Source organism: Drosophila pseudoobscura, chromosome 4 (genome assembly GCF_009870125.1).
Source record: "Drosophila pseudoobscura strain MV-25-SWS-2005 chromosome 4, UCI_Dpse_MV25, whole genome shotgun sequence".
NCBI lineage: Eukaryota > Metazoa > Arthropoda > Insecta > Diptera > Drosophilidae > Drosophila > Drosophila pseudoobscura.
In genome coordinates this window covers 17,484,979-17,496,298 of record NC_046681.1, presented here as the reverse complement: position 1 = coordinate 17,496,298, position 11,320 = coordinate 17,484,979, and the positions used below count along the sequence as shown (strand labels likewise).

The following is an 11,320-nucleotide window of genomic DNA, read 5'->3' as shown; positions in this document are numbered from 1 at the left end:
CTTTCAAAGTATCGCACTATACTCAGTCAAATCAAGCTAGATGATGAACAGTGGACAGCGCTTAGTAAAGAAGCCCTAACAAGACTAATGGAATCCCAATTCCCAGGCTGCACCGAGAACACAGAAGCGAACAAGCATTATGACCTAGCAACCGAGAAATAACATCCACCGGCAGATCTGATAAGAGAAAGTTAGCATAAGAACACCTGGACTGGACGGAATATTCTCAGCCATGATGCAGGTGAACAAAAAGGTGATTAACCCATGGCAGAGTATTTCCCTATTCAATAGACAATCTCACGAGTTTTCTTCCTTCCAAGGGCAGGAAAGTGTAGCCTTATGATCCCCAAGCCGATAATTCGATAACCCTTACCTTCTTTCTATTGAAAACTTTGGAAAACCTGTTGGAGTTACACATCACGAATGATTTGGGGGGGAGTGATGTCAAATCAGCAATCAACAACAACAATCAGCATGCTGGACTTAGACCCTTTAAAGTTTTAGACGGGTGTAATCAGAGTGGCGCATCGCTTCCATGGTAAAGGATCACATAGAGGTACACCTCATGGTGGTTCAGCATCAAGAGATTTGAGAGAAGAGTCCCAAAACTAACACCTTATTCAGATGACAAAAGTAACGTAATGGGTACGGGCTCCACAACAGAAGTTACACACACAGAAACATATGTGAGTGTATGATGGATCTTACCGGAAAGTACAGATATGGCTCCCCGAAAATGAAAAAAAATTGGTTGAACCAAGTTGCCTTGTTGTCTGCGAAAGCGCAAGGGAGGAAAAAGCTCACCAAAAAACAGAAGGGAAAGACCAGACCGCAGAGCGCAAATACACCACCAACACCTTCTGGACAAAAGATACCTGTGGAACCGACTGGCCGAAGCTTATATCCAAGCGGCAGAAGACGGACTACTTCACAAAAGCATCAGAACCGAAAAGCATGAAAATAGCATACCCATCATCGACAGTGGTCATACGGAGGGAAAGAATCGGAAATCCTGAGCGTTGTTTGTGCAGACAACCCGTTTGTAAGCTAGTGTGGTATCGAGTGGTACAAGGGAGCCCATGCAGTGGCCTGTGGTAACGTGGAAACTCTTGAGTCTCTCCAAAGCACAGTTCAAGACTTTGGTAACCTTTGTCTAGGAGCGGCACTCTGCGTAGTCCCCACGGATCAGAATCCAAGGAAAACGATCATGAAGTGGTGGATCCCTATTCCGATCAAAACGGACGTTGACACACTCGTCCTTATCAAAGCTCAAAGCCCGGCCGTGAACAGAGCGCAAGCCATAGTGAACGTCAAGGAATTCTGGTCAGGAAAGACTCGCTAAGCTCCTTGCTAGGAGCTGGCGCATATTCTTTGGCATGGGATGATAGGAAGCACCTTATGGGCCTCAATGCTACGAAGAGTACGGTCAAAGCCGCCAACCCCACCTGGCCGGCTGCACAACCTGAACCTCCGTATGAAAGCCCACATTCCTGGTTGCTCGGATTTTACCGGCGGCGCAACCAGCGACGTAGAGCGAAAACAGGGAGTGGAAATTGACTATCTCGTACGAGAGACAGGACAAGACGTACCAGAGAAGATCACATGCGCCATTAAATCATTCAGTCCCTACAGAATAGCCATGTGGCATGCTTATACCTACTTGCACACCATGGCAACAGAGAATCTTTAAACTCCTAATGGATTTACACATAAGAACTGGGCTCAACGAACGATTGTTCGGCGCAGCTCAACTTTTGTACCTAAATTACAGATCAGAGGAGCCATAGAAGGAGCCTTCAAAGACTTCAGGATCGAGTCAACAATGGCCGCATTGGACAAGATTGGCACACACACGGCGGTAGCCAGATGGCTGAAGCTGTTTCCAGCTAGAACTTCTGGAATCCGCACTTGGAACGACCGCTAGATGGGCACGCCAGAACGTTCCAGGGGTGAACCCTCAGAAAACTGAACTATGGCCGATCTCACGAAAATATAAGATACCTAGTTTCAAGCTACCCGCAATTGGTGGAATGAGACTCAAGCTATCGAGCGAAGCTATCTTCCTCGACTCTAAACTGTCCTGGAAACAGAACACCGAGCACCTCAGGGTTCAAGCCTTACAACCACGCGATTATGCTGTGTATGGAAGAGAGTGGAACAGTTGCGCGGAATAACTGCGTGCCAGAGCTTTCGTGGGAAATAAATTATAGTGGGCATATATTGGACACGGAGTCAGGGAAGCGAAACACTGCCCTTAGGCAGAACGAGCTTTCTATCTTCACTGACGGCTCAAAGACAACCGAAGGGACGAGAGCTGGGATCTTCTGCGAAGATCTGTGGCTAATGAATTTTGGCTATCCCTATGTAGCAAAGACTTCTGTGCGTAGCTCATAACTTTTGAAGGTTTAATGTTTCCCGGCATACATGAGCTATGAGCATTTCCGTCTTCCGGTTCCAACATTACCGTTGTGGGACTAATTTGCGTTGAAAAAAAAGGCGTGGAGAAAACGCGTTCAAGTCGCAAAAATAAAGAACAAGTTTTTGGAACTTTTAAAATTTGTTTGGAGTATTATATTTGAAAAAATAAATGTGCATTAATCTTGTATCTTATTGTAATTTGAAGACCTTAATTTAGTTAGATTTATATAGGTTCGAAAACAGCATATAGTTTTTTAAATTAAAATGTCTTATAATTGTATACAATTTAAATATTTCCTTGAAAATTTTGCATTATGTTATTATTGCTTTTTGCATAGTTTTACTATTAAAATGTTTATGGAGATTATTATATTATCACATGATTTTCATATAGGCAAGAGATTTAAACAATTTTTTGTAACTTTATAAATTTTAAATTTCGTTGAAAGCTAAATAAATCATTGTTAAAATCCAATGTAATATCCATAGAACCAAGTAGTGGTTTTAAAATATTGAAAATACTGTAAAATGGTTATAATAAATATCAATAAAAGTTTTTATTTTTATTAGTTGCATTAAGTATTTATGTCCTTGTTTAATGCCTAAGTTTTTTATTGTGATATTATTTTAAAAGATTAACTTACAAGAACAAATTTTATGTAATCTTATTTTAGAAGTATTTTGGTATTAGTTTCTAATGATAAAAATGAATCAAATTTAGTTTTAAAGGATTAAACTTATATTTATAATATATAGGAATAATTAATTCTACACCTTTTATTTCCGTTCTGCGAGAGTTAATAAATAAAACAATTTGTGTTAACGGGTTGCATTCTAAAACACGAATATTTTTGGCGTTTTATGTGAACTTCGCATTATTTTCACTGGAAACAAGATTAAGCGGTACAGTCAATTCCGCAGTTTCACAGCTGTCATTAAACGACGACAAGCAATTCGACTTTTTGCCTTTTAATAAAATGTTTTTGAGTGCTGCTGCAGTTTCGGTTTCATCAATTTCCTTTTTGCATTTCTGAAATGGAATCAAGAATGAATTTCTCAACTACGTTGTGTGTATCAGTAAACGATGGATTCGTTAAAAACCATTTTTAGAAAATGTAAAGCATTCAACAGAAACTATTACATACTTACATTTAAAACAAGGCCGGAAATGTTAATTGTATCTTGAGAATTCAAGAAATCAAGCTTCGTTTGTTCTATTGAAGAGCAAGATATTTGCTTTTGTTCTGTAAACAGAATAAGAAATGAAAATACCGTCTTGAATTATCTTATAACTTATTTCAACGTATTGCGTTTGAATTAAGGAATTACATATAATCCTGCTCATCTAGTAACATACTTGCTTAGTTAATAAATACATTTGTAACAGTGGGATAACACAGGAGACTGAATACAAAATTTGGTGGCACTAACCTATATAGTCTCTGAGATCAAGGCCTACACTACTTTTGAGTATCGGGCATAAAAGAATGTGAATGGTTTCGCATTAAGCTACCGGGTTGGAACTTCGCTACGAACGATAAAGGTGCATGTATATCTGGAGCTTCGGCTCTCAGCTATATTTTCTTGTTTCAATAAGAGATTATCATTATCGTTCATAGTGAAGCTGCTTTTGAGGACAACGGTATGGATTCTGGCATTCAATTGAAGCATATGCTAAAAGCTTGCATTGCTTTCTTTTAATTACTTACTTTTTTTAGATCTCTCCAATTCTTTAGGACGCCTGCGTCTAGTGTGTATAGTATCGCGTCTCATTGAATGTGGTCTGTTGATTCCGTGAAGCTTGAAATATAATCCACAGGCATTGCACACCATTTCTCCTCGAGCACTTCGCCTCCAAATCGTGGTGGTGAGAGTTCCACAGTTAGAACATGACATGTCTTTTTGGGCGCCAGGTAGGGCATTAAAAATGTTGATGTTCTATAAATGTATAACTTAAATTAAAATATATATTTGCAGTTTATTTACAAGGTGCATACCTTTTTATCTTTTGTTTCTTCTGGCTCGAAATCTGAATGATTGTAAGTCTCTGTCCCCTTTTCATTATTTGCATCGCTGCAATCCGTTTTAGTGGGAAAACTTTGTTTTCTTCTGCATGTTTTCAATTTGCTGGATTGAGCCTCTGATAGGTCCTACAAATAAAAATATATTTTTTGTTTTTTAACAAAAAACGAACACCATCGGATTTCAGTTACCTTCAATAGCGCTATGGGTTCTTCAGGTACTTTTGTAAATGATACTGTTGACGGCACTGGAAATACGAAAGGCTGACTCATTATGTTACGTAGCATCTCTTTCGCATCTTCTCCCTTGTTTTTAGCTAAAAGGGTTGAATGGCATATTTAAAATCAGGCTGCTATGAAAATTATACCCCTCAGTATTTATTACATTTTGTCGTACTACTAGGAGAGTATGTAAGTAACTCAGTTTTTCACGCAGAACTATAGAAATATAACTACATCTATGTGTGCCAAACTGACTGAGCATCGGGTATAACAGTAGAGTCACGGCCGTAGCTGAGACTCACAACGGGGAACGTTTTATAATGGAAAATGTGAAAAACCAGCAATATCTTTGAAACTGTTATACTTTCTCAACTTTCGACTGATGATAAATCAACAAAGATTTCAAAGAACAGATTTCAAATTAATTACCGTCCAAAAAGCATGCCTTCTGACATTATTTTGAGTCTGGGGTATTGTAGTCGATAATTCCACGGTCGGTTTCTCGACTTTGACTTTGAATGCCGGTTGATTGTCGTTCCAAAAAAAGTTGACGACCAGAAATAGGGTGCTGCTAAGCACACAAATGTGCTGTTGAGCGCACAAAATTGCTGTGCAGCGCGAAAAATACACAGGATTGCCTTGAATATTGCATCAGCTGTTTGCACTTTGTTTACTGTGAAGTTCCTTCGCTCAGTAGGAAGTATTTACGACTGCTATATGTAAAGGTATGCATTAGGGGAGAGTGTATGTTGATTACTTGAGTATTTCAAGACAGTTTGCCCTATGTGATACTTATAATTGAACTTACCAGCTGATCGTGCCAGAGCTTGCCAGAGTTGAGTGGTAGCTGCGTCGGTTGCGTGATCCGAGCTCACACTGTCGGGGGTCTTTCTATCGTTGATTGAAGATGTTATGTCCATTTCCAATTTGTGAGAGTCAGAACTGTCACCAGAATCTAATAAGGAACTGCTATTCGTTTTTACTGTTGGTGTATGTTTGTAATCTGACCCAGCACGTTGGGTAATGGTAATACTGTAGTTCTGAAGATCCTCTTCACTTCTATGTGACTGTATTGGAGTTTGGCAAAAATTGTTTATTGGGATTGAGTTTCTTTGATTCGAATAATCATTCCTTTTCTTTTTAACGGAAAGGTCAATTTCAACTCCTTCATACAAAGCATTCTTTTTTGATGGACGTTTTGATTTTATCACAGAACTTTTAATACTTGTATCAATAACTGCAGAGCTACGTGGAGATTGAGGATTCGAGCACGGAGGTGAAATTACAATTTTTTTACTTATATCCATAAGAACTGCTGCAGTCTCCAGTTGCTGTTGCAAGCTTTGAAACTGTTCAATGTCAGAATCTTTGTGAAATGTTGAGTCGAATCGGTCATGTATTGGTGGCCCAGACATACATTTTGCTTGCGTTTTAATCTCATCACTTTCCATATTGGTTGATTGAAAAAGACTCGGATGTAATATATGGGTATGGGTTTGCATATCTTGAGTTCTACTCTCAAAACTTCGATCAAAAGTTGTCTGAAAAGTGGAATCTACTTTCTTTTTGTCGTACTTATGTTGAGAAAAAGTGCTGAGCTCAGTCAGGGCCTTAGCTGCTATTGCCTCCGACGAAGACTTTAAAACTGTATCAAGCTGCATTTCCAAATCGTTAGTGTCCTGCGAAAAATACAGATACGTTTGTCAAAGCAAGTTCAAATAAGTAATGGTATACAAGAGCCTTACGCGAATTTAATATTACCTTATACTCTATGAGTACTACATATAAAACAGAATATTACATATGATTAAAATAATATGGGGGGAGATATTGTCACTCGCAAAAAACTGTGCACTTGGTTTAAAGCAATTAAGCAACGCCTTAAGTTACGGCGGATTCATGAGGCTCTTGTTACCTTCCATAACTGTACAGACCTCAGACTGCTTGCTATGGGTAACAACTTGTAAAATTTTCACATTTAAGTACAGCACCGAAGAGCATCAGACTTGTTTCCATCCGAGGAGGAAGGAGGAAGTCAAAGTTCTCAGCTAGGTCGAGGTCGAGGTCTCAGAGGACGAGTCTTCTGGCAGCTACGGCCACGTACAAGTATACATTTCATCCTGGAGGGCCCCTGAAGAATAACCTTCTCAGGAACAGGTACTTGGAACCTGTGTTTTTCTTTTCCTACAACCGTTCATTACACTGCACCCCAAATAATCTCGTTCGTCCCGAACGGTGGTGGTGCGTTCCGGAAAATACCATCCGAAAACTGAATCTCCTCGTGCGTCGACCGATTAGGTGGGTTGACGAGAGGACTCGAAACGTCTCGCTGACGGTGAGAGTGGCGACCTAACGTCGCTGGTAGTCTATTCCGCTTCTCTCGTCTCGGCCTCATCGGGTCATATCTCCGAACTTGTTACTTCAAGTCCAGTGTAAAGTAATAATGGGTCATTAAATTTAATTCTATTATGATGTCGTCCGTCATATCGGCTACATTTCCATTAACTAAGCCCCTTCTATTTATTGAATGAGAAGCACCTGTATCCAAAGTCAACGTACAATTTCGGCCAATTATGGAGCGGACGAATGATCAAACCCGGGATGGGATGTCAACCCAAACGTCGGTGACGGGGTTAAGATCCTCAAGGGTAATGACAACCCAAAGCGGCAGTGGCTGGTGCAGAATGTGCTCCAGTTGGAAGCTCTGTGGGGGAGCTGATCCCGTCGATTCCAAAGGCAAAGGTGCTCTTCAAAGGCAGAATCCAGACCTTCTAACTAAAGACGGGATCGGATCCTAATATTATTTCCTTACAATTTACCGTTTGTTATTGTTCACTGTCTGTCCCATTTCTGTGAAGGAGTTAGTGAGAAAGTATGTAGGAAGAGAGATGACTCGCTCAGAGAGGATCAAAAGGGACAAGATAAAGAGAGAGCGCGTCGAGAGTGTTCAACTGCGGCAATGTGTGGTAGTTGCGTCGCAGACAATGACTGTATTAGAGGGACGAGTAGTTTAGTTATTATCTTTCCGCAAACCGGGTATTTTTACTTCGGAGTGCATCTCTTTCAATATAAACATTTAAGGCTCCGAGAATTTATTTTATTTTGTCCAGCAAAATGTTTGTAATTATAGTTGTTTTTTATAAAGACTAAAGACGAAATGTAAAACCAACCGGACTACAGACATTTTCCTATATAGGCCTTTAATCTAAAAATGAACTTATCTTAATTAAGATTACAACTTACTAGTTTTAGGGTTTCGGATATAGCTAAAAATTCTTTTAAAGCGTTGTGAGAGTTATGTGCCATAGTACGAAATTTTCCAAATGAATCCAATTTGGCTCGGCATTCACGACAAATTACGTTGGGAAACCCATCATTAGGAAATGGCTGAAAAAACATAATTTACATTAATATAATAAATAAATTTAGTTGTACGGTCGAAAATTGAATAACTTTAAAATAAGTTTTATTTCGTTCCACTCCACCAGAGTGCGCACACTGCACGGGGAACAGTGTGTGAGAGACACGGAATAAGTAAGCGCGTGGCTACGCTGTCAAAGCCACTGATTTTTCATTTGTTCCTCCTGGCCATAAATTAAGGAGCTTTAGCTTTAGGTGCTCCAGACAGTTTTTGCTTGCCGAAGAATCACAGCGACGCCTATGGACCCGAGTTACAAAGTTGAAATTAGATGATGTCTATGGAAACGACCTCCGAAGGCACTCGGGGGAAGAGTGCCAAGCTGAGGACAGCAGAAAGCCCGGCAAGAAAGTTCCCGACGACAATAAAGAAGTCACCAGCGGCTCCTGTAGCCACATGTCAACCAAGAGATTAAAAAAGTAAAGTTCACAGCTGTAACACAGGCCCAGGAGGTCGCTTCACATCTTCTACACGAGATGTGAACCTCCACGAGGCCACATCTTCTCTACAGACGCCAACCAGGAGGTAATTGGAATGCCTCCAATCAAAGCTACGTCATAGAAGGCTGATTCAATATTAGACTGAAGTCTAATTGGCTTCCTACTCATCCGTTATTGTTATCGGACAAGCAGAACAGTGATGTTTCAAAGGTCAATGCTTGACTGACTTCTTCCCCATACGTTTTTAACTGCTTCGGGGAAGCTTTTATACTATCTATAAAATCTTAGATGCTGAGCTGTTGTTTCAAGAGACGCCCACTTCCAATTGACGGATTCGATCTTCGAGCAGATCTAAAAAAGGATTTTCGAGTCGACTTTCCACTTTCCACCACGACTATCCAGACGCCGAACGTTTTCCTGGAGTTTTATTGCCAACGTTCGCCTATTTTTCTTTTATAACATAATCTTAATCCTTTATCTTCACGATAACCTGTTGTCGTTGATTCTCTTGATCCTCAAAAAGCTCGCCTTGATCTTACAACTTATCTTGACCTGTCGTACCTCTACTTGGTTTCTCATTTAAAACATCGTCTATTGCATCATCTTCATCATTCTCCATCTGCCGTTGGCCGCCGACGTCTGGTTCTTCTCAACTGTCGACCTGGAGCATTGCTTATACAAGAGCTCGTAATCCTCTACATTGAGGCAGGTTCTCTCCAGTTCGGCTTTCAAACCTCTCGTTGGTAAGCACCGCCCAGCTAATTCCGTCTTCAGCTGATCAGCTTGTAATTCTCTAAAAATTTAACCAGCCTCGCAACTCCCCCTCTTTCTCTTCATGCTTGGCCATCTGTCATGACAAGACCAAGCAATATTATTAATTTCGGTGCTATATTTCCCTTCATGTAGGCGCATCCTTTCTCTTTCCGCGATATATCTCAGAGCTATCGTAGGAAATCCATCACTGATCAATGACCAAGTTGTCCTGATGAACGTGGCCATTTGTTCACTGTTTAACGATACTATCACTAAAGATACTGCTCGCGTAAATAGAGCCATCCATCGTTCTTATTGGAATTAGCATTACAAATTGGTGGCTTGGTCCCAACCAAACTCAGGAGAGCACAAATAGTTCGCTCGAACTACGACTGGTTTGCAAACTCTTGTTAACAGACTTAAGTGGGAGTATATACACGCTCCTAGTCGTGCTGATCTATATTTATAACTTTTGTGTTCGAGCTCCGATGATGGTTTCCAAGGTGCATTTAAAACTCCGGCCAACTTCGGAAAAATAAACATTTCCAAGATCGATTCAGCCGTTAATTCTGATCAATAATTTACATGTATAAATATATACATATACAAGTATGTATGTACACACGTACATACTTTACACTGTCGGAAAATCTTCGTTCTGTGATTTTACAAACACCTGACTAAAATTAGAAGGGATATCAATATATGTATATCAATATGTAAGTGCATATGTATGCGTGTATGTACATACGAAACTGTGAATGAAATTGTTAACGCTGCATAGAATATGGGAATCCTACATCTCTTATTATGATTTGTGATGTCGTAATCACAAAAATAACACACACACAAATGGTTGAACACATATTAACATAATTCTGCTTCAGATTCGCACACACCACAGCAGATTTCTAACCGCATGTACATATGAGTACGCAATTAATGTATATTTGTATTTGTGTTTGTATTTGTGCTGAATTGAAATCTGCTTACCTTAATAGAGAGACAGTTGATTATCTGAAATGTAATATGTGAGGATGAGTCATCTCTGTGCTCTTGGCTGTAGCTATTAATTGTATGAAGTGATTGGCATAAATTTGATTTTAGTTTATCGGGAACCAAATCATCTTGATCGAGTAAACGGTGCTCCATCTGAATTTCCGAGTTTGTTTTTGTTCGTTCTATTTTCTCTTGATTCAGTGTGGTTTGCTTTGACGACTGATTTTTTAATACTGAACTACCGGAAATTTCGGGCTCCAAAAGCGTTGAATATTGTTCACTACCGCACAATGTGGTTGTTTTGTCTGCATAAGGCACACTCGGTGTGTATTGTGTTTTATGAAGAGGTTTGCTTTGACCCGTTTCATTATTGGTCAAAATCACTGATAGCAGGTTATCATCTACACAGCTGCATACATTTGGGCTTGGAGCATTGCAGAAACATTTATAAGACTTTTTTTGTTCATTTATCCCTTCGTTTTTATGGTGGTCGAATTTGTCTTTTTTATTGTTTCGTGTCGGGATATTATAAATTTGTAGTTCGGATATATCGCACTCATTAACCAACGTGAGACACAATCGACAAACTTGATGAAACTTGTGTGGTACATTATACATAATTAAATAGTTATATGTATATGCACTTCTTAAATAAACTTTCATATGATTTCTCTTATTTAGAGATTAAAAACGATAACTTTAAAATAAATTATAAAATGAATACAACACTATTCCTCAATTTTTCATTGTCACAATACAATCCACGTTCAGTTAAGTAAAAATAGTTCATTTTAGTGGTTCTTTAAAATGTTGATGTTCAATTGAGCTGGTTTCCTCTCTTTTTACGCTTGAGGGAACACTATGATGTATACGGAAGTACGACAGTGCATAAAGGGCACTCTCGAAAGTGTTGCGTCGCTGAACTTTAATCAATAGGTTAATAAAACGTACATCGTTTTAACAATTACAATACCTATTTTGTCTTTTATATTCTTAGCACAATAGTGGAAAAAGAAGAATACATATATTGATGCAAATGACTTTATTGT

General features: G+C 39.3%; 1 protein-coding gene across 4 annotated transcripts; it reads right to left on the bottom strand.

The window, feature by feature from the left end:
* Positions 1-2,978: 2,978 nt before the first annotated feature.
* On the bottom strand, positions 2,979-11,104 carry GATAd (GATA zinc finger-domain containing protein GATAd). 4 transcript variants are annotated; one of them, XM_033380950.1, is made up of 8 exons: positions 10,266-11,103; positions 7,905-8,048; positions 5,470-6,340; positions 4,632-4,687; positions 4,416-4,568; positions 4,128-4,356; positions 3,568-3,662; positions 2,979-3,448 (listed from the first exon to the last, which is right to left on the bottom strand). In XM_033380950.1, the coding sequence occupies exons 1-8, from the start codon at positions 10,932-10,934 to the stop codon at positions 3,278-3,280; spliced, it is 2,388 nt and encodes a 795-aa protein (XP_033236841.1). In that variant the 5' UTR covers positions 10,935-11,103; the 3' UTR covers positions 2,979-3,277. The 4 variants fall into 4 exon arrangements, 3 of the variants coding, with proteins under 3 accessions (XP_033236841.1, XP_001352245.3, XP_033236842.1); XM_001352209.4 differs by having other exon boundaries at positions 4,632-4,756; positions 10,266-11,102; XM_033380951.1 differs by lacking the exons at positions 5,470-6,340; positions 7,905-8,048; positions 10,266-11,103 and adding an exon at positions 5,091-5,293 and having other exon boundaries at positions 3,013-3,448; positions 4,632-4,756.
* Between the last annotated feature and the right edge of the window lie 216 nt (positions 11,105-11,320).